Source organism: Chenopodium quinoa, unplaced genomic scaffold (genome assembly GCF_001683475.1).
Source record: "Chenopodium quinoa cultivar QQ74 unplaced genomic scaffold, ASM168347v1, whole genome shotgun sequence".
In the NCBI taxonomy this organism is placed as follows: domain Eukaryota; kingdom Viridiplantae; phylum Streptophyta; class Magnoliopsida; order Caryophyllales; family Amaranthaceae; genus Chenopodium; species Chenopodium quinoa.
Genome location: NW_018743937.1, coordinates 609,504 through 632,747, shown reverse-complemented (window position 1 = coordinate 632,747; position 23,244 = coordinate 609,504). Strand labels below are relative to the sequence as shown.

At 34.5% G+C, this 23,244-nt stretch overlaps 2 protein-coding genes across 2 annotated transcripts; one reads left to right on the top strand and one right to left on the bottom strand.

Annotated features, from left to right (window-relative positions):
• The first annotated feature begins 371 nt into the window (after positions 1-371).
• Positions 372-5,029, top strand: LOC110688685. The gene is made up of 10 exons (XM_021865424.1): positions 372-429; positions 692-1,043; positions 1,162-1,285; positions 1,494-2,162; positions 2,284-2,777; positions 2,874-3,054; positions 3,283-3,405; positions 3,499-3,636; positions 3,725-3,928; positions 4,036-5,029. Exons 2-10 carry the CDS (start codon positions 745-747, stop codon positions 4,222-4,224), a joined length of 2,421 nt encoding a protein of 806 aa, XP_021721116.1. The 5' UTR covers positions 372-429; positions 692-744; the 3' UTR covers positions 4,225-5,029.
• Positions 5,030-5,907: 878 nt separating this feature from the next.
• Positions 5,908-7,922, bottom strand: LOC110688763 (protein FAR1-RELATED SEQUENCE 5-like). Its single transcript, XM_021865526.1, has 2 exons — positions 5,971-7,922; positions 5,908-5,923 (listed from the first exon to the last, which is right to left on the bottom strand). The coding sequence occupies exons 1-2, from the start codon at positions 7,920-7,922 to the stop codon at positions 5,908-5,910; spliced, it is 1,968 nt and encodes a 655-aa protein (XP_021721218.1).
• Positions 7,923-23,244: the final 15,322 nt, after the last annotated feature.

The following is a 23,244-nucleotide window of genomic DNA, read 5'->3' as shown; positions in this document are numbered from 1 at the left end:
TTGAATCAAGGTAGCCAGAATTCGAGGATTTGGATACCTTAGTTTGATCTGATTTTCACTGCCCTGACCTGACCTGAATTGATTTTTTTATTCGTAAACAAATTGGTTGTCAAAAGACATAAATATGAATATGACCTGAACTTGTTCTAAACCAAACCAAAATAAACTGAATCTTTTTGGAGGGGTGTTGGACTATGTTATTTTTGAAGTTTTGTTTTAAAAAAAGGTCACTATGCCATAAAAAGAGGCAACTACTTTGGTTTCTTTTGTTTATCTTTTTGTATGTCTTGTTACAGGGTGCAACAAGGATTTTCATTCGATTTGGATTAGATTTTATAACTATGGTGAGAACTAGAGGTGGTGGTACTTTTAAAAAAAGGAGAGGCCTTCGTAGCTCAACAGGAGGAGTTAAATTGAAAGATACAGGAGGTATGATGAATGTTTGATTTTTGGATTATTAACCTTAATATACTAGTTGCTCTATTATGATAGTCTCCTAATACTATAGAATGTAGGTCCCTATATTAATATAAAAGTTACTATATTATTAGTTCCCTATGTAACTGAAAAAGGTCACTATATCAATGACAATGATTATTATTTTTAAGTTATTAGTTTGCTATATTATAATTGTTTGCTAGATTAAAATGAAGATAATTGTATATATAACTATATGCTTGCGTGTTTTTAGCATGTATCAATCTCGATCATGAAGATGAAGAGCATATTGATGGTGGAAGCAAAATGATCGATGATGATACTAACAGAGATAAAGATGCTTGTATTGAAAAAGGATTGAAAAAGAAAGCTATCACTAAGAAAAAGAAACCTTCTAACATTGAGAATGCTATACCTTTGTCAACTGTGATGGAAGGAAAGAAGGGGAATAAGTCTTCTTCTTCACATGCTATTGTTTTGCCAGCTAAGAAGAGAAAGTTGGATGAAAATGAAGGTCTTAAAGTGAAGAAAGTGAAGGCAAATAAGGATAAGAACATTGTGATTCATAGGCAAGAATCTGCAATCATAGATAGTGATGTACATATGTAAGTGAATATTTGTTTCTTTTTTTTGAAGTTTTGTTTAAAAAAAAGGTCACTATGCTATAAAAAGAGGCTACTATTTTGGTTTCTTTTGTTTATCTTTTCGTATGTCTTGTTACAGGGTGCAACGAGGATTTAAAACACGTTGCAGGCCATTTCATTTAGTAGAGATGATTAAAACTTTTTCAGATGATCAAATCAAGGTTGTTAAAGAAATTGGCTTTGGAGGTTTGTTATCTTTGAAGGTGAAACGAACTGCAACTGATATGCTATCATGGTTGGTAGATTGTTTTGATCATGGTAGCTGCATGTTTACTATTGATGGTAAAAAAGATTTTGTTGTGACTGAATTTGATGTGTATGATGTTTTTTTGCCTTCCTTGCAAAACATCTAAGAAAGTTGAAGAAATTTCTCGTTGTGCTAATGTCATCAACCCTGATTATGATTTAAAGGTTAAATGGAGGTCTCATTTTGGTCTTATGGGTGAGAATGATCAGATTCCTTTGGGTTTTTTGGAATCTAAGATCCCTTTACTAGTAGATGGTGGGGAAGAATTCAGACAGCTTTTTATCATGCATGCTTTTTCAAGTTTTTTAGCACCTACGTCCAACAGAACTGTGGATTTGAGAATTGTAAAATGTTTGGTTGATGTTAATCAAATAAGAATTTATAATTGGTCAAAATATGTCTTAGATAGACTTTGTGAAGCTGTGAAGAGCTACAAAGAAGGAAATATAGAATGGTTTTGTGGTTGTGTTTTGATGTTAGAGATTATCTATTTTCATCGATTGAGGTTTAGGAATGTTGTGTTAAATTCTACAATACCTTTAATTCAACATTGGACTGATGTGGATATAAGAGATAGAATTAGAAATGAAAAGTTGTCCAAGGGTTTTGGGTGTGGAATTCTTGAGTTTGATACATATCCAGTGAGTGAGAAGTTGCAATTTGAGGATGGACAAGTTGTTTGTAATCAATTCAAGGAAGCTCCTGTGAATCAAACTTCTGGAAAAGAATCTGTTGTTTATGAAGGTGTCCGTAGCAATGTTAAGGGTGTTATTCAGTTTGAGCTACCTGCCAGTTCAATGTCTAATGAGGAAATCCGTTCAATTGCTATTGATGTAAGTATTTTACCCTTTAATTCTGTCTGTCTGTTTGGTTTTTTCTTTTTTTTTTTTTTTTTTTTTTTTTTTTGTCACAAATTATTTTATTAAATCTAAGTGCTACATTTTTTTTTCACAGGAAGTTTATGAGAAGTTTTTGCTCATGAAAAGAGATTTAGAAGTGGTATCTAACTTCTACATGAATGAGTTGAAAGTGTTATTTCAGACTCGTAAATCTAATGATGCTTCAACTTCAACACCTCCAATGTCCCAAACTGATTTATTCTTTATGAATCCTCGTGTTCATGAAATTGTTGATGAGATTGTGTCTCTTGTAAATTGGGTAAGCAAAGTGCCTAATGGTTTGGATGATGATGATATTGATGATAATGGTGCACCTGCAAAAGAGATTAATGTTGTAGTTGGTGAGGTTCCAAGGATAGGTTTTGAGCATGTTTTGAGTAATGGAAAATCTAAATGCTCCCTTGCTATGGATGTTAGTCTCTTTGGTGATAAAGTTACATATGTAACTGAATATATGAAGTCAAGTAATAAGGATATGAAGGTTTTGGATGCAGTTGTCCAGGAACTTGTTGACTACTGCATTAGTGATTATCATGGTTTCGATCTCAAGTAAGTCATGTCATTGTTCTTTTTGTTATTTATTTTCAAATTTTAATAATAAGTGACTATGTTAATATACATGTGTCTTTTTATTTCCTTGTACAGTGAGGTGTTGGTATCTTTTGGCAAACCATTTGAGATTACAAGGAATGAATTCCTTTCATTAGGTGCACCGGCTATTGCTATATCTTCTGTTATTATTGATTGTTGGGCTATGTTGCTTAATGAAAACCAGAAGAGTAGTGCACATGGACCTCAAAAACTATATTTTGGTGTTTCTCAAAGTGTAAGTATCTTTCGGCTATTTAGTTACTACATCATTATAATGGTAGTTGTTCATTATAAAAAATTCATAAATTAATTTCACTATGTATTGAAAACAGTCACTATGATTCATAAATTAATTTCACTATGCAATGAAAACAGTCACTATGTAATGCAAGTAATTACATTTAAGAAAAATAACTCTACCTTCTAATTTTTTTAATATTTATTAATGTTTGTTCTTTTTTAGGCTTTTTTACTGAAAGTTGCAAACACAGATAGTAACACACAAGACATTGACAAGCTATTTGACATTTGGTCAAGATGGTTGTTCATTCCTTGCAATGATTTTGATATTGCAAATGTTGAGTTGGTAATACATTGCAAATGTTGACAATCATTTTTCAACTAAGTACTTTTATATTAAGTTTTTCAAGCTTAATAGTTGTTTATTTATTTATTGCAGATATTTGTTCCTATACTCTTGAATGAGCACTTTTTCCTAATTGTTGTGAATTTGAAGGAAGAAAAGCTTCAGTTCATAGATAATATGAGTTATGATACAAAGTACATGAGTGAGGTTGAGAAGTTCTCTGATGTTCTGGTAAAAATATGATATTTTGGATTTTATTTGTATTTTTCTAGTTAGGATATGCTTCATGGAACCTAAAGTATTAATTTATTTTGCCTAGAGTGATATGCTGAGTACTTTTCTTGATCAACGCCTTCCTCAAAGTAATGACTCAGTGAAGAACATGATTGAGTATACTTTGGAGTCACCTTCTGTAAATTGGAAGTCTGGAAAACAGAAGAATAATGATAGTGGCATTTATACTATGGTCAGCATGCTTTACTTTGATGGAGCTGATGTGTTCGACTGCAATGTTTTGAAAACGGTTATCTCGTCTCATTTTTTTTATTTGGCTTTCAATTTTTATTATATTAACTATTTCCTCCATGGAATTTAACTAGCTTTTTTATTCTAATTTTTGCTTAAATTTAGGTTTCAACTAGACGGACATTGAGAGCTCAGATTGCTGCTACTCTGGTATTATCTGATATGAACATTGTCAGAGATGAAGTTCTTGAAAAGCTATCTGAATTCAGATTAATAAGGAGTCAAGTTGCAAAAGATGTTTTTGATGGGATTAAGAAGAAAACAAAGCAAGGTAAAAAGGAAAAGAAAGTATAGGCAGACTAACGAATATGTGGATGAAGTTTTTTGCTCGAAAGTATTTGTATTTTGCACAGAAGTAGGAAATCTAATGTAATGATGTAGTTTGCATCAACAAATGGATAATCTGACAAAATTGTATAAGTGTTAATATAGAACAATATGATATGATTCCAGTTCATACAAAGCTTTTGAATTGGTGGTATTGGTAGTTCTTTTGATATGTAATCTTTAATTGACATTCAAGAAGTTTAGTGAAATATATATTAGTTATAAATTTGGCGCCTATGTTATAAAAAAATGGTACCTATGTTATTTAAAAAGGTTTCTATATGATAAGGTCACTATGTATTTAAAAAGGTATCTATGTTATTTAAAAGGTTTCTATATTATAAGGTCACTATGTATTTAAAATGTTATTAGTTCAATGTGTTATATATAATTAAGTTATAATGCAAAATTATCACCATATTCATTATTATATTTTGTATACATATGTGACAAGTTTTCAAAGGACCTATGATAAATATGTACCTAAAAATGTCTAACTTTTTTTTATCTCTTAAAAAAGAAAAAAAAACTTGAAAAAGGATATTATATTACTTTTTATAGTCATTATGTAAGTAAAATGGCATTATATGAGGTAAAAATTTCCAATTACTATGCGATGCAAAAGGATCACTATGAGATGCAAGAGCGTTACTATGTGATAAAAAAGATTTCTATAATAATCTGTCTCTATTTAAATAAAAGGTCACTATGTAAGGTAAAAGTGTCGTATTTATATTAATCTATTCTTAAGCTATTCATTTAGTATATCAATTAAAAGAAGGAGCCCCTCCTTCCCTAACTTTGTATTGGCTTAATCGATGTGGATTAGAAGAATTGTTAAAATGTGAGTATTTTTTATACGGTTGTTATATCATAATAAAGGTCATTATATCACTAAAAAGGTTATCACGGAATAAGGTGTCAATACGATGAAAAAAAGTCACTATGACGTTAAAAACACATACTATAATATAAATTGAAGTTATCATATGCCAATATGTCACTACATCAAAATAACAATATAAAGGTCAATAAAAAGTTTAACAATAAAAGGTCACCCTATCAATAAAATTTGAACAATAAAAGGTCCCTGTTTAATATATGTGAAACAATAACAATCACTATATCAATAAAAAGGGCACTATAGCACTATGTTCTTTCTTTCCTCTCATCTCCTCTATTTCAGCACTAGGCTGTCAGTAGCCGATGTTGCTTCTTGTAAATATGAAGTGGTTTTGCAGCCTTTCTACTCTTCTTTGAAATCCTGAAATCATGTACACGAACATATATAAAGTGAAAATCTAGTGGGAAGTAAACATAGTACAAAATTTATTTATTTTTTTCTACAAAAATACCTCATTCAAGTTGGATTTTTTTTGCGGACAATTCCGACTATCATGGTTTGTTCTCTGACCACAAGTTCTACAAAGTCTATCTTTCCTTTGGCTTTCCTCAATAGCTATCTCTTTGTCAGATTTTTTCCTTTTTCCACTACCACTACCTTTGTTGGAAGACTTGTTTGGAGGAAGAATATCAACAACTATGTCATTAGATCCAACAAATAATTCGATGTGTTTATTTTTTGCCTCACGTTTATCAACTGGACTTATAGAATCCAAGTCTTTCATCTCATTTTCAAAAGATATTAGCTTAGACAACAATGACTCTAGGCATTCAACTTTCTCCTCACAAAGACTTACACATGAAAAAAACCTGCACCATAAATCACCAACTAGCTTTTGCTTCTTATCCTTCTCTGCCCCATCAAACAAGTTGTTTAAGCCAAAAATTGGTTTCTTCATAGCTTCTTTAGTCCAACGATGTAAAACATATTGCCTTGGAATCTCAAATAAGAACTTTCCTTTCATGACAAAGAGAATGTGACGACATAATATTCCAACAGATTCAAACATTTTACAAGAGCATGAAGCATCATTAGAACACAAAACATATGTGACATGATAGCTTTTTTTCCTTGTGTTGTCAACAATTCTATATTGCTCAATCCCTTCTTCTTCTTTGATGGTAACATTACTTATACCACAATTGTACAAAGCATGCTTGAATTCCTTTTGGAATATGTAAAATACATTATGAGTGTAAGCAAATGCAGCATGCTTTTCCAAGTACAGGGGGGTGACAAGTTGGGGATGTGTAGTTTTTGAAGTAGCATTCAACTTGTCTTGTGTGTGCCTTTGAGCATCGATTGCAGATTCATAGCGAAACCACAACTCAACCAATAACAAATGCTGATTGGTGAAATTAGTGAAAAAGCTATTTTCACTCTCTGATCTTTGAGTTGACCTTAAAATCCCACCCATAAAAAGGTCACGAAAGTAGGAAGGAATCCACATATTCCTTATATTATACATATTTTTGAACCAATCTTCATTCACTAAATCAAATTCAGACATCACAGACTGCCAACCAATTTCAAATTCTTCTGGTTCAAGGTCTCTATTCCACACAACAGAGTTTAGTTTATGAAGAAAATCAGTTTCTAAGCATAATTTGGGCCCTACCTTTTGTGGCACTTTTTTCATAATGTGCCACATACAAAACCTATGTTTTGCCTTATCAAGAACTTTTTCAATTGCAACTTTCATCGCAGGGTCTTGATCTGTCATGATACAGGTAGGCTGACAGTTATTCATTGCCTTTAAGAAAGTTTCAAATAACCATTCAAAGGATTCAATATCCTCCTTTGCAAGTAAGCCTATCCCAAAAGTCACACACTTACCATGGTGATCAACACCCGTAAATGGGGCAAAAACCATAGAGTATTTGTTGGTGTCAAATGTTGTATCAAATGTAATCATATCACAGAACAACGAATAATTTTTTCTACTAATTGCATCTGCCCAAAATACTCTTGTCAAGCGTTGATGTTCATCCATACAATGCTCAAAGAAAAAGGCACCTTCACTGTTTTCAGCTTTTTCTTTCAAATTGTTTATAAACATCGAAGCATCTTTCTCTTGTATGTAAGCTTTCAAGTCTCGATTAAAGTTCTTGAAATCATTCAATGTTGCACCTATATTATCATAGCTACCAAGATGTTCTTTCATCAACTTATAAGACTTGTTTGGACCAATGTTCAATCTAGAGTTGTCAAAAATGAATTTTTTCTGGCCAAGTTTAAGGTTTCCAACATTTGCCAAAAAATTCATTGTGTTGGGAGAAGCAAGATTGTGGCTATGAGATTCATGAAAGACATAAACCATCCATTTTCCATCTGAACGTTCTCTAAACCCAATCATTGCATTACATCCAACACGATTTATGGTTCTTTTTCTAGCTTTAGGATTTTTATCTTTGTTAGAAACTTTTGCTTTAGTTTCACCATCCTTCGTAAACCCTTGTTTATTACAATGTAAATATTTCAAGTAGACTTTATCACTATCTTTAATTCTCTTTTCAGTACCTAGTCTTACCACAAACCCACCAAATCTAGCATATTGCTTATAAAAATCAACACCTTTAAGTAAGGAATCAAAAAGCATACCAAGTGTAGGCTTTAGTTCAGGGGGACAACACGGTATAAACTCTTTTGTTCCTCTGGGAGTGTAACACACACTTGGGCCCTTTAGTGACGGTAAGTTTTCAGCAACATTGGTAGTTGTAGATGTATTTGAGCAACTACCTTCTTCTGACTCCTCTTGCATTGTCTGCATATAATATCAAATATATGGTTTAAAATGGGTACTATAATAAAATAATCCATTCCATGGTGCAACTAACTGGACACCAACAAAAACAGTCTAAAATATATGGTTATGGTATCATAAAAAAGAGTTACTATATGGTATTAAGCAAGGTGTTAGTCATTTAAGCAAATACACAAACACCTTATGTGCAACAATTTCTCCTAGTGTTTAATATCATATATCCAGGAAAAAAAAACTTTAATATAAAAAAAATATATATATATTGCAAATATTTATACAAAAACGAAAAAAGAGCATATTGTTGATGAGGATTGAAACTACAAGTTGATGAGATTGAAACTAAAAAACAGAGCAATCAAATAGAAATTCAAGAAATTCAGCTTATATACAAGGAAATAATCACAGTTATATCGGTATTGTAAGCCGCAATCAACTAGAAATTCAGCTAAAAACAGAAATTAAAGAATGAAGAACACTTACTAAGATTATTGAGGAAGCCCCAAATTATTGAAGAATCACGAGCCCTCAATTTTGGGAGTAAATAATCAAAGTAGCCCTAAAATTTGACGAATTGAGGAATTGACGATTTGATAATGAGATGAAAAGAGGATTTGCTGAGATTTGCTGAGATTTTGCGTTTTTCAGCAAAATTAACAGAGGATTTGCTGAGATTTGCTAAGATTTTGTGTACCTTGTATTTCAACCGTTAGATTATATCATTAATAATCAATGGCTGAGATTTGCTGTTTTTAGTTTTCACCATAAGCCCTGTTTTTAGCGGAACCCTCCCGTATATATATATATATATATATATATATATATATATATATATATATATATATATATATATATATATATATATAAGATATTCCATAACCTTAATATTAGGATTTAGGAATAAGATAAACTATTAACATAAATATAATATCTAAAGGTATTGCTAAATATGCCCAAAATATTATCTTAATAGCCCCTCAATATGGAGCATGAAGATTCCGAATGCCCATCTTGTCTAGAAAAAATTCAAATTGCGCCTTTTCTAAGGCTTTTGTAAAGATGTCCGCTAATTGTACCTTCGTCAAAACATATGATGGCTGAATTATATATTACACCTTCTTTAATTGCATCTCGAATGAAATGAAAATCAGCTTCAATATGTTTTGTCCTCTCGCGAAACACCGAATTGCTAACTATATGCAAAGCCGATTGACTATCACAAAACATATGCATACCTTGTTTGTGTCACACACCAAAATCACCAAGCATTTGCTTAAACCATTTTAACTCACATGTCAAAGCTACCATCGACCCGTACTTTGCTTCAGTGGAACTACGAGAAGTTGTGTGTTGCTTCTTGATTTTCCAGAATATATGAGACAATCCATGCAACACAAACCAACTTGTTAACGATATACGAGTCAAAGGATAACTCGCCCAATCCGATCATACCAACCTTCAAGTTACAATTCACTATCTTATCTCAAAAGAATGCCTTTGGCCCGGACATTTCTTCAAATATTTAACTACTCTTAACGTCGCCTTCCAATGTTCCTCTTTCGGTGACTGCATAAATTGTGACAAAATATGCACAAAGTATGCTAAATATATCAATCTACCAATCAAGCATTGATATTTTTCACCGTCAGAAAAATCTTTCCCTTCCGCCAAAGCTAATATATGATTTTGCTCCATTGGAAAATCTGCAAGTTTGGCTCCTAACAACCCTGTTTCAGCAATAATATCAATGGCATACGTACGTTGATAGAAAGAAAAACCATGCTTGCTACGTCCCACTTCTAGCCCCAAAAAATATTTCAGAGCTCCTAAATCATTCATTTTAAAACATTCACTCAACTATGATTTCAAAACTTCCAACGCAAAAGTATTGTTCCTTGCAATGATCATATCACCCACGTAAACCAACACACTCAACTGCAATCCACCTTTCAACAGAGTAAACAAAGAATGATCAAAATGTGACTGTTTAAAGCCATATTTCTTCAAAGCGATGGACAAATTCTCAAACCAACATCTACCATACAAAGATTTTTTCAATATAAATATATATATATATATCAAATTTTTTTGCATATTCGGAATTTTAGTTCGTATAATTGGGTGTCCGGATTAAATCACCGGATTTTGGATTGGGTAGTATAAATTTTTGGAAAATTTTTGATCCGAATTCGATTCAAAAATAAAAAAAAAATTCGGATATCCGATTCGAAATACTCAAAATCTGAAAATCTAATCGGATACCCAAAACTTCGGGTTGGTTCATTGCATATTTGGTTTAAATCTTTATAATAAGTTTTGGAGAAAAAACTAAAAGTTGGCCAGAATTGCTTGATTTGTTGCTGGAAAACCAAAATGGTTAGTGCTACTCAAACTTTTTAACTTTAAAGAGTTTTAAAAAAAATATTAAGCAAGTATTGACAAAGTGATTTTTTTTTTTACAAATAAATCAAGATGGCAATAGAGTAGCTTCCTAAACTATTAGAAGGGATAAAATTCATCATAGCAGACACAACAACAAGAAAATTATTAGAAAATCTAGCCAAATATTTTCCAAAGTTGATAAAGCCTCCACAACAATAGCATGAGTGTAAAATATGGAAATTATGGCTTGAACTAGAATAAGGTACCAGTATCGATCACCACTCCACTCTAGGCAGCATCAGTGCATCACCATTATCATCTGTTGAGCAAATATTTAAGATAACTGCAAGGCAAAATACCCTTCCTACGATAATCAGCATGAACCTTTCGAAGGTGGGTCACAGTCCATTCTTCAGTTGCTAAGTTCCTCAAACACATATAACACATCCATAATCCAACTCAAACTAACACACGAATGTGCGAACTATGTAGAAATCATGCTACCATATGGAGAATTAAATATTACAAATAAGACAATTGGAACCATCAAGAACCTGAAATTTGTTCATCAATCTCATATGTTTTTTCACATGGTAATATTCCCACTTAACAACCAACCACCTCTCCCTGCAAGGGTTGGTGATCACATTTTGAATAGCCTGAATAATCACCAACATCAATTGAGAATTGTTTAAATTTTTGTGTATTTAATTTCATTAAGGAATATAACTTTACTTTTGTTTTATATTAAATTGTTACGAAATTACATAGGTTTTTTTTATACTAATATGATTAATAGAATGACATAGGAAAATCCTTGCCGGTCGTAGCATGAGTATACTTAGTGAGAGATGACTCTCCACCTAAGCTACCTAGTTGTCCAATTCGGGTGATTGAACTTGGAATTGTAATCTCACCACAAATTCCACCATCAATGTAACACCCCCAAATCTTCCTCTACGGAAATACTAGTATATTACATATAATTATATTGTAGAAATAGGCTTAGGCGTATTACCGCTACGTGATTACGCAAGGCTACTCAAACTTACTAAACAAAACCAATACTTTGTAGTGGAAAACTTCAATACTCTTCTTTTATTAATAATAAAATAAAAATAGTAACCATTGTCATGAGTACTCAAAAATAAAACACAAGACCAACATTTCCTAATCTAGGTGAAACCATTTCCGAGACTCCGATCCATATGCTCAATTATTGACTCCACCTGAAATTAGTCAACACTGCTTACCATTAAGGTAATCAGGGCGAACCAAAACAAAATAAGAAATACAGATTAGAAAAATATGCTAAGTACAATAAGTGCAAGATAATTAAACTCAATTTATTAGCAAACATGCTTTTGAAATCAATTCCATTATTTCCAATAATTAAACCAATAATTCCAACTCAAAATTCCAAAACCAATTCAATAACCAATAACAATAGTCAATTCAATAACAAAATTTTTTAATAAAGTCTAATTCTTTTAAAACCAATTCCCCACCCAAGTGTGCACACCCCCTAAGCTAGTCTCCTTATGTTACAAGGCTATTCTTGAGGAAAGACTCGGTCATACAAAGTCCAAAGTATTATCAAATAAACCAATTTCGTATAGTGGGATTACTAACATGCTTATAAAGCTTTAATAATAATAATCCAATAAATCCACTTTAAACCCAATAATTCCAACTTTTAATAATAATTCAAACTCCTTTTTATTAAACTCCACATGCTTTCAAAATCAAAGCTTTTCAAACATGAATAATAATTTTAATTATTCAAAACATGATATAAAATCAATACTCAAATTTAATTATTAAAACCAATTATTTAAACATACTTTAATTTCATTAATCATTATTCAATTCAATTTAATTCAATCATCATAAAATCATTCAAACATGCTTATCCAAACCAATCACTTTCAAGGTATCTAGCCACCTAACGTACCTTGATCCTTGCTTAGCAAAAACACACAAAAAGAACCTCAAGAATCTTGATCGAACACACCCTACAAATAAAATATAACCTTAATCAATTTAAGGTTAACAAATAATCAAAATAATTAAATTAAAAAACCTCCCAACCATATGTACATGAACCTTTTAAATTAATGTATCATAAATATTATTAAAAATATGATTTAATATTATTAAAACAACTCATAATAATTTTTATAAACCCCCCATAATTATAATTAATTGAATAAGAAAAAAGAAGAAGAAAAGTAAGAAACCAAGGAGAAGGAGAAGGAGAAGAGAAGAGGTGGAGGCAAGGGCTGCCGGCGGCAGTAGGTGGTGCCGGAGGTGGAGGGCAGCTGCAGTGATGGCCGGAGAGGTGGTGGTGCGCAAGGGGGAGAAAGGAAAATGAAATAAGAATTCGAGAGAGAGAGAGAGAAATAAGAGAGAATTGTGAGAATTAGAGTGAGGGTTTGCTCATGAATTGAATGGGTATTTATAGGCTAGTGTAAGCATGAATTATGGTAGGAAAATGTAGGAAGAATTATGGTAAGTAGGGTTTAAGAGATTACTTGAAAAAGTAAATAAAAGAATTAAGGAAGGTTTTGATATTAAGGTGATTGTGTATAATTAAATATGGAAAATATGTTTATCATGAAAAATAATATGGAAGTTGGAATTACTTGGGAATAATTAAGAATAATAAAAGGCAAGAAAATATGATGATCAAATATTAAAAAGATGGAGAAATAGAACTAAGGGAAATAAGAGTTTTTGGGAGATAATTAAAAATACAATTTTACCAAAATAAATTCCCCCGAAATAATTAGAGAGGGCCGAAAATCTTGAGCTTCCCATAGCTCATATTTTTGGATTTTTCTAGGATTATTTAGGAAGATTTTTGCTCGGTTTTAAGGAATAAAATAATTGTATAAATAATATAAAATAAATACCAATTATTCACCAAGAAATAACCAAGAAAAAAAATATTTTCCATACATGGAAATCCGAAATCCCTAGAAAAATATTGGGAATTTCGGTCATCTAAAATAATTAATAAAATATTATTTTGCTTTAGTTAAAATATCCGAAATATATAAATAATCCGGTTTTTAAAATGGATAATAAATCTTATCCAAAATAATGATTAATTTTCAAAATACTTTTGGCGCTAAAATTCAAAAATTATTTTGGCTCCAAATAATAAATTTACTAAAATACCCTTTTATAAAATAATTCCTAATTAACTAATTAGAAAATACGTATGAAAATACAGGGTATTACAATCAACTTTTCAAGTAAAGAATTAGAATATAATTTCTACTAGAATCACGAGAAAGCCAATGAAAATTATCCTACAAGAAGTCTCTAGTAAAAGAACTTAATGTAAGATGTAACTTATGCTGGTATTGTAGAAATGAATCTCATACCATGTTACCGAAACGAAATACTCGAATAGTAAATTAAGTCTCCTTTACCTCTAATCCCCTCACAGGCTCAGTTTGTACCACCGCAATAATTTGCTTCTTATATCCAATTTGAAAACCACAACGAAAGATAACTTTAATCTCTATTTTAAACTAAAATAAAAGTGGGAAGGAATGACAATAATTAAACGCTTTCAGACTATCAGTGGTTTGTAAAAACTATAAGTCAGTACTTGATATCCTCTAATTAAACCTCACCCTTACAAATTATATGAAAATGTTCATCTAAATCGTTGGTAAAAGAAGATTATTCATGACGTTTTTTCATAGTAACCACACCCCTTTCAACAATAATAGTGTCAATTACATGAAAAGAAATATTAAGATTCATTATGTCATCATGATAATGATACGAAGATATATTATTAAGGAAAATAATTGTACTTTTGTTTTCTATTAAATTATATTGTTACGAAAGTGCATAGATTTTTTTTTTATATAATTATATGATTAATACGATATTTATTTCTAATTTTATATAAGGCATGAATATAATTATTAAAACAAATAAGTTAATATTTAAATTAACAAATTACGTGAAAATGCATGCATTTTATATAGACATAGTTAATTTATATAATTATATATATTGATGATGTTTTTAACTTTGAGAAATTATAATATTATAAATGAGGAATAAAAAATTAGATTAGATAAATATATTCATTATACTAGTATATATATATAAATTATCATGAGTAATTTATAACATTATAAAGTAACATATTACATACACAAATTACGGTATTATATTCATAATATTGATGCATTCTCAAAATTACCTGTTTTGCTCTGTTTGATTTCAACCCATGGAGTTTTAAAATCTACCGCACACTCAAGTACGGTAGTTTCTCACTAGCTTATCTGAGTTATTAATCGACTATACGTAGGATACAATTCTTAGGGTTATTGTATAATGATATTGCTCAATTGTATGTTGCGTATAGTCAAGTGATAAATTACATGAGTTAGTGAGAAACTACTGTACTTGAGTGTACGGTAGATTCTAAAGCTCTATGGGTTGGAATCAACCAAAACAAAAACAGGTAATTTCGAGAATGCATCAATATTACGAATATATTACTGTACTTTGTATATGTGATATGCTACCATTATAAGGTTATAAATTACTCATGATAATTTATATACTAGTATAAACGAATATATTTATCAAATATAATTTCTAATTCCTCATTTATAATATTATAATTTCTCGAAGTATGTTTATATATATATATATATATATATATATAAAGGTAATTTTAAAAACATTATCAATATATATAATTATATGAGTTAACTATGTCTATATAAAATGCATGTATTTTCACATAATTTGATAATTTAATAATTATATATGAGTTAACTCATTTGTTTTAATAATTATATTCATCCACATTTATTATACCATCATACACGCCATTTACATTAACTAACTTATCTTCTCCTCTTTATCTAATAAAAAGTTTCATTTTCTTGTTTATTATGCTATCATACACATTTTGGGGGTTTCTAACTGCTAGAAAAAGATTTGAATGTAGATTGCTCTTTATTTATGATTAACGTAAATTTTCACTTTAAATTTTTACATCAATTAGTTCCTCTGACAGTGCTTATCTTATGTATAGATCTTACTACTGCTGCTGCTGCTGAAATGGAAAACAAGGAGGAGCTGGATGAACAGTCTGTTTTTGTTGGCAATCTCCTTGCAAAACTTTTTATGTTATGGATTATTGATACGAGTATCAATGATGATGACTTTGAAGATTTGATTAACAAGCATAACATTGATGCATCCATGGCTAGCAACTCACACTACCTTGGACATCAAGATAGATTCACGGTTTGCATGGTGGATTTTCTTGGTGTTCTTGAACACGCTTGAATGTTTTTTTATCTCTTCTTGAAGAATCTTGGAAGATTCTTGAGGGTTCTTTAAGATTCTTAATGATTCTTTAAATTGCTTTTGTAGATTTTGCTTCTAGGTGTTTACCTTTCACTTGAAAGGGTTTTTCTTGGTTTAAGCATTAGGATTCTTTAAAGTTATTTTAGTTAAAGATATTTTGTTAGTTAGTTATTTGATTTAGGTGTGTGTAAATCTAGGAAAAACATGTAGGAAAACTATCCAAAATTAGTTTATGAAATCTTATCTAATATAGGGAAGATTTGGGGAGATTGGTCGAAAATATTACGCGGATGAAGATAGCTTGGAATAGCTTGAAATCCAAGGTAGTTTGGGAATTTTACTTGCACTAGAACTCTTACACGAGGGCTAGTTTGTTTTAACCTAGAATTCTACTTGTTTTACGATAAAATTAGCTATAAATATTTATTGTAATCCCACATTGAAGCACAAAAAAATATACACACAAATACAACGGTTGTACTATAAGTGTGATGTATGAGAGACATTCAGATGGTGCAAGGGTTACGTGGAGAAAAATGTCGTATCAGATTACGATAATCAAAACAGGGGAGGGATAGACACGTAATTGTATGGAGGTGAGAGCTTGTTGAAGCAAGAATTGAAGAACCTCAAGAGAAGAGTAGTAAGACAACAAAAGATAGTAGACATAACAATTAAAATAGGAGTACTTATGTTTTTTGTTATTGTATTTGTAGCGTTAAAATGATTATTGTAAACAAAGTATCATTGCTAAAAGTAATATGCATTAGAATTCTTAGCTATATTTTGGTAAAAGAGCACTTTTACATACGAAAAATCGAAAGAGGAAGATGATGATCTCGAGTGTGTGGACATCATTTAGAAATGATTTTGGAAGTGTGAAGTACTACGTGAATCCCTCAAACACTCCATTTATATAATAAACAAACTAGTCGTTATTAGTGTTCAACGGCTAGTTTTTTTGAAAATATTACCGTTTCCAAAAAATGGGTAAATGGTGAAATAACTTTTAAAACATGGTATATGGTGAAAAAACTTTTACATAAAATGGTACATGGTGAAATGATAAATTACCCCAAACGACTCACTAACGACAGTTAGCCAAAAAGGCATTTTATGTTAATGTACAATAATTGAGTGGTATTTGGTGTATTAGAAAGTTTTTGGTGGTATACGGTGAATTAAGCTTAAACTCAGTGGTATATGGTGAAATTTCCGTATTATTAACTATGGATTTTTCCGAAATATTTTATTATTATACAAAATTATTTATATGATTTTACGACGATGATTTTATTTTTATGAATTATAAAGGTTTTAATTATACGAGTCAAGTTAAAATTTGTCTTACCCGAAAATCGGATTTTAATTGGTTACTGAGTCAAGAAACCTTATTTTCGAGTCAAACTACAAATTCATTCCTTAAGCCCAAGTACATACTTGTAGTACACTAGTAATACACAAAACCTATACTTCAATCTTCCTACTTCATAAAATTAGTATATACTACAAAAAAAAAAAAAAAAAAAAAAAAATGTCGGCAAAGGGGGGGGGGGATTAACCATCCACTTGCCTCCTACATTTAAGAGTATGAATGGAATAATATCAAGATATTATACTCCATCTTATTCCTCCAAACTATCTCCTCCTTCTTTCCTCTTCATCCCCTTCCTTCTTTCATTTTCCTTTTGATTGTGAGTTGGTCGGAGCTCCTTCTTACCACTGCCCAACCACCACGACACTGCCACCATTGTCGCCACCTGCTGCCGTCAGCCAGGGCCGTCTTAATCATTTTGGGGGCCCTGTTCTAAACTTAGAAATTGGGCCCTAAATTTTTTTTAAAACGAAATTATTGTATAACAACATATTAAAACGAAGCCAAAATCACGATTTGCCACAACCAGGGAGTGTTCTTGTTAACCAATCTTCTTGTAAACTTACGAATCTTCTTGCCGCAACGAACACTCCTTGGCTCTGAATCTCTGATCTTCTTGTTAACCAATTTCTTAATTGTTTTTTTATTTGTTAAATGTAATTTGAGTACGAAGAACACAAGTAATTGAAAAAGATTGAAGATTGAAATGGAATTTATAAGGGGTAAAAAATTTTACCGTTTGATAAACGAAAATTAAGGGGTTTAATTGTGGAATACACGAAATTAATATCTCCATTGAAAGCAATTCGAGATTTGAGGAAAAATTCTTCATACCCGTTGTAATTTTTTTGAAACCAAAATGTCAAATTTGGAAAATTAAAATTTTGAGGGTAAAACAATAAAATTAAATGACAAAATAGGAAGGATTCAAAGAATCAAAGAAAGGAAATTAAAGAAAATTTCAGAAATTTTGGGAAGTTGGGGCTATTTTGATGGAGCTAATTACCAAGGAAGGAGATGAAGAATCTAGACAAGTGGGGAGTAAATGGAGGAAGTGAGGAACAGCTGGCTGTATTCACGTGAAGAGTATTGTTGACTTTTTCTTTTTTTTTTTTTTTTTTTTTTTTTTTTTTTTTTTAAACTTAAAGCTTGGACTCCAAAACTTTGGGCCCTCCGAATTTGGGGACCCTGTGCTAAGGGCCTGTTTGCACAGGTCCTTAGCCGGGCCTGCCATCAGCCACCAACCACCAAAAGCAGCCCTCCTTCCTTGTTGTTGTTGACCGTAAGTCCCAAACACTATACATATATTTCCTTTAATTTTTAACTACTACTACTACCATATACTAGTGATAGTGTGATAGTACTACTACGTACTGCTTCTACTTCTTCTTCCTACCTTATTATTATTATTACTATTATTATTATTAATGTTTCGGATGAAAACAATCGAATCTCGGAAGATCCTTTTATCTTGAGGGAACTTGGTCTCGGTCCGAACGACGCAGGAGCCGAGGGTTTCCTGCACAACAAATACACGTAAACTAGCCTCGGGGGGGACGCCGAGGAAGGCCCCTCCGATGCTTAAGTCAGTATATTAGAGAGAGAAAGCTGTGCAAGAGTTTAGTTGCTTGAGGCTTTATTGTCTTACCAAGAATTGACCAAATTGTTGGCTTTTATACCTTGGCTAATGAAGGAGGCGGATTGGGCCCGGAAGTCAGTTGGGCTGGGCCAAGCTGATTGGGCCGTTGACTGACCTTGACATGGCTTTGAGGATGTTGATTTTTGACTTTAGCATATTTGGAGAGTTGAACCTTAACCTTGGGCTTTTAATTGGATCATTCAGTGACCAGGCCCAATTGGACTAAATTGGACCCAAACAACTTGCCCCCCAGACCCGATTTGGAAGGATGACGGGTCGGGTTTGATTTAATCAGAAAAGGAGGGAAGTGAATGATTTGTTAATCCAAAAATGTGAATTTAAACCGTAATTAACCCATGATTAATGAGATAACAACAGTTAATGTGGATAATTGCGGAAGTTGGACGGGTAGTGGGCGATTTAACTGCAAGGTCGTGTGTTTAACGGTTACTTAGTGGGGTGCTTGAGAGAAATTGAAACGCAGACTCCTTGAATTCCCATTTCTGGAGATATAAATAGAGGCGCGTCTTCTCTCCCCACTCATTCATCAACACAAACCCAGAATTCTCAAGAACGCTCAAGAGCCCGCATCAAAACTTCGCAAATTCCCCGAGCATTAAGCTTAGAAGCTGAGACTTGTCACTACCAATTCGTAAATCGGCGGCTTTTGCTTCAGATCAAGGTAAATTCCTTTGATTTTATTTCATCTTTCTTCGACTTTGCACTCTTTCCCCTTTTTCGACTTTTTCCTTCGAAATTCGTCAATGGTGAGGGGAGTTAGAGGTGGAGCCCGTGCTCCAAGAAGAGCAAGGCTAATCCCCGATCCCAGGGACAGGATTGGGACCTGGAATGGACGAAGGACAGAGTCTGACCCTGCTGAAGGGGTTAGGGCGACTCCCATTTCTTCGGCTCCTCCTCAGAGAACGGATGAGCCGAGTGCTTCTGGACGGGACGATGAAATTCCCGCTGTCCTTTGGGATATCCTCCCTGGGTTTTCAGAGTGGGAGAATGCCGAAGTCGCTTCGGCCATGATAAAGAACCGCCCCTACTCATGGTGGGTAGAGAACGCCGATCAATATCGATTTGCCGAGCAAATTGAGTTGCACTACGGCATTTTTGAAGCTGATGGATATTGGTGCCGAATGCCCTCAGCATCCGATAGAATCCATCGTCCACCCCCGGGGTATGTGGGGGTGTACACGAGACAGCTTCAGTATGGGCTGAGGTTCCCTTTGGACGTTTTCGTCCGAGACTTGCTGATCCATTACAACATTTCCCTGTGCCAGCTGACCCCCACCAGCATCCGAAGGGTAATGACGTACTTATGGGTCTGCAAGTTCTTCAGATACGTGCCGAACCTGCACTGCTTCAGAAAGCTCCATCGGCTAGTGCCAAATATTCAGAGTGGGCACGGAAGCCATGGTTCTGGGTGGTATCGGATTGAGTCCCGGCCCCAATATTTGACCATGTGGCCAAATGACTCTTCAGACAAGGACTGGAGAGGTCAATGGATTTGGGTTAGGGCACCCACGGAGCCGAGCCACCCTTACGTTTTCAGCGCTCCCCGGTATCTTGCCGAGCCGGATCCTGATATGGGAAGTTTAGGTCCTCCCGAAGATAGCGGGCCAGACCCGAACCTTAATCAGCAGAACATCTTCGGCAAGCTGCCGAACCGGGGAGGCAGCGGCCGAATGCAGCATATCCCGGAGACTTGGCTCCCCGATACGCACTATGTTTTCCAAGAGAATATGCTGGCAGCTGTCGGCCTCAGCCGAAAGTTTAGGGATGGTAATCTTCTTCGGCTGGGGCCGAGGCCTTTTAACTATCTCTTTTCTTCTTTCATTTTGCTTTCTTGTGATGTGCCGAACTAACTGAATTGACTTCTCCCCTTTTCTTTTTCAGAACGGGACGAGACCAACATCGGCATTGATTACGCTCGCCTTGGCGTCAACCGAGAACGAGTCGTAACTGATCGGGCTCCCCCTATCACTGAACCAAGGCGCCGAGAGGTTCACCTAGACTCTTCCCACTTCCAAATTGAGGCTGTTGCTCTGTATCAGAGGCAGAAGCCTTGGTGGAAGAAGAGAGATCCCTTGTTTCAGCTGCTGGAAGAAGAAGCTGAAGCTGCCCGTACAGCCGAAGAGGTTGCACGGGTTATTGAAGCTTGTGAAGGTGGAGAAGGGTCCTCCAGAGTTGCTGAAGAAGCTGCGGCTAGGGCAGCTGAAGAAGACGAGGCTTTGCTGAAGACCTCGGTGAGCCTTTAGACTTAACTTTGTCTTTCTTCTTTTTTTTTTTTTTTTACTCACACTCTTCTTCCCCCCTGTCTGTTACAGTCTGAAGAGAGTAACAGACACAGAGAAGGCAAAGCTCCTGTTCGTCCCGAAGATCAAATACAAGAGTCTTCAGACTCAGATATGGACGAGCAGCCCCTTCTGAAAAGGCGCCGAAGGATGGCCATCATCGGCCCTCATGACTTTCAGCAGAGGCCGATGACCATCGGCGTCGCAATAAGGGAACCTGAGGAAGGCAATGGATCGCCGAGGGTTCCCCGGCCACCGCCTCTGAACCATTAGGCCCAATCCGCCTCAATCACCCCCAAGGGCCTCTCCGCCACCCCCCGAGATGGAGGTGGATCAGAGAACTCCCAAACCTAAGGGAGAGGTTCTGGAAGAAGCTCGAGAGAGTGCGCCGAGGACAAGGATGGAGACGCCGTGATGCCCAGTGCTGAGGGTTTCACGGCGGACATTGCCAGAGAGGTTGGAGTTGGAGGCTGAGCAGAGGGAAAGGGAGGCTCGGCAGAGTGCAAAGCCTGCTTCTTCTGCTGCTGGAGCTGAGACCACCATTGGGCCCAATGAAGCTGATCAGTCTGATCCTCAGGCTGAAGCATAGGAACTCGGGCAGTCGTCTTCAGAATCTTGCGGTTCATCATGCGCTCAACTTTAGACTTGCCGCTTTCTGAATTTTTGCCTTTTGTTTTTTTTTGCTTCAGCTTGCCTTATCGTACAACAGCTTATTATATTTTTATTTTGCCTGTACGTATTTCGGCAGCTGTTACTTTCCGCTTGTGGGCGGCTGCCGACTATTTTTGTAATTCAACATTTTTATTTCAAAGAAGTTCACTTTCTCAGCTTTCTTGTGTATATTTTTTTTCTTCGCTTTACCAGTCTTCGCACTTTACTGCTTTCTTTGAATGATCTTTCAAATATTTGCTAAGTGCAGAACTTCGGCTAGCGAGAATCATTTCTGCTGAGACTTCTTTTTGCCGTTTGTACTCGGATGTTTTCAACTTGTGAAAAAACTGACATAAGTATCAAACTTCGGCTGAGCTGAAGGGTATTAGATCAGTTGTGCCATTTCTCTATTTCCCTCTGCCCCCCCAGAAATCTGAAGATGAGGTCTTCTGAATTCTGGAATGGCTGATAATTTTTCTCGACTAAGCCGAGGATCTTTGAACACTTTGCTTTATTTTCTACATCTGTTTTTAAAGTACTGATTTCCCACCTGAGAGTTTTCACTCTAGAGATGGTACTCTTGTGACACTTTCTTCAATTCATCCAAGGGAACAACTATCCGAAACACCATGCCGGGGCAGCAGTTTATCTGAAGTACGAGGCATCATCATGCAATACTTCAGAGTTGCAACTACCACCCGGAACTGATTCATCCGAAGTACAAGGCATCACTATGCAATACTTCGGGGCTTTACCAGTTCCTATTTTTTAGGCTATGTTTCGGATAAGTCTATGGCCTTTTTGCCCAAAGGAACAGCTTCTCCGAAGTACAAGGCATCACTATGCAATACTTCGGGCTTGTATCCTTTTTTGGCAGGTTTTACGGCTTGCCGAGGTACAAGGCATCATTATGCAATACCCCGGACAGCGCCGAATGAAACCTTGAATTTTTGAAAAACCGTAGAAAGCATAAAGACTTAAAGAATACACGCAATCTGAATGAATACTGGCTCGATGGCCTTTTTATAAACAAAATCAGTGTACTTACATAGATTGTACTATCCGAAGGATTTACACATAGTATTTTTTGAGCACATCGGCATTCCAATGGTTTTTCAGCTCGGTGCCATCCATTTGTTTGAGTCTGAAGGTACCGGGCTGAAGCTCTTGATAAATTTCATAAGGTCCCTCCCAAGATGCTGAGAGTTTGCCATGAATGCGACTTTTTTGAACAGCTGCAGCATTCCTCAAAACTAAATCCCCAACTCTGAGAGGTCGTTGATAGACTCTTCGGTTGTAGGACTTGCTCATTCTGAGCTTGTGTGCAGCCATCCTTTCTCGGGCTAGATCTCTAATCTCGTCAAGGAAGTCGAGGGACTCTTTCATGAGCTGCTCATTTTCCTCGGCTGAGAAGAGATTCACTCGTAGGCTTTCTGAGCCCACTTCCACTGGAAGCACTGCTTCGGATCCATACACCAGCTGAAAAGGTGAATGCCCCGTTGCCTCCTTCTCGGTTGTCCGGAGTGACCAGAGGGTTCCCGGAAGTTCCTCTACCCACTTGGACTTTTGATCCTCTACTCTTTTTCTGAGAGCGTTAAGGATCTGTTTATTTGCGGCTTC

Excerpts from the sequence above, each read along its gene's own strand:
- LOC110688685 (XM_021865424.1), top strand. The coding sequence starts at position 745 with ATGATCGATGATGATACTAACAGAGATAAAGATGCTTGTATTGAAAAA. Across the intron at positions 1,286-1,493 it reads GAGGTTTGTTATCTTTGAAG|GTTAAATGGAGGTCTCATTT; the intron begins GTGAAACGAACT and ends TATGATTTAAAG. Across the intron at positions 3,406-3,498 it reads ATATTGCAAATGTTGAGTTG|ATATTTGTTCCTATACTCTT; the intron begins GTAATACATTGC and ends TATTTATTGCAG.
- LOC110688763 (XM_021865526.1), bottom strand. The coding sequence starts at position 7,922 with ATGCAAGAGGAGTCAGAAGAAGGTAGTTGCTCAAATACATCTACAACT.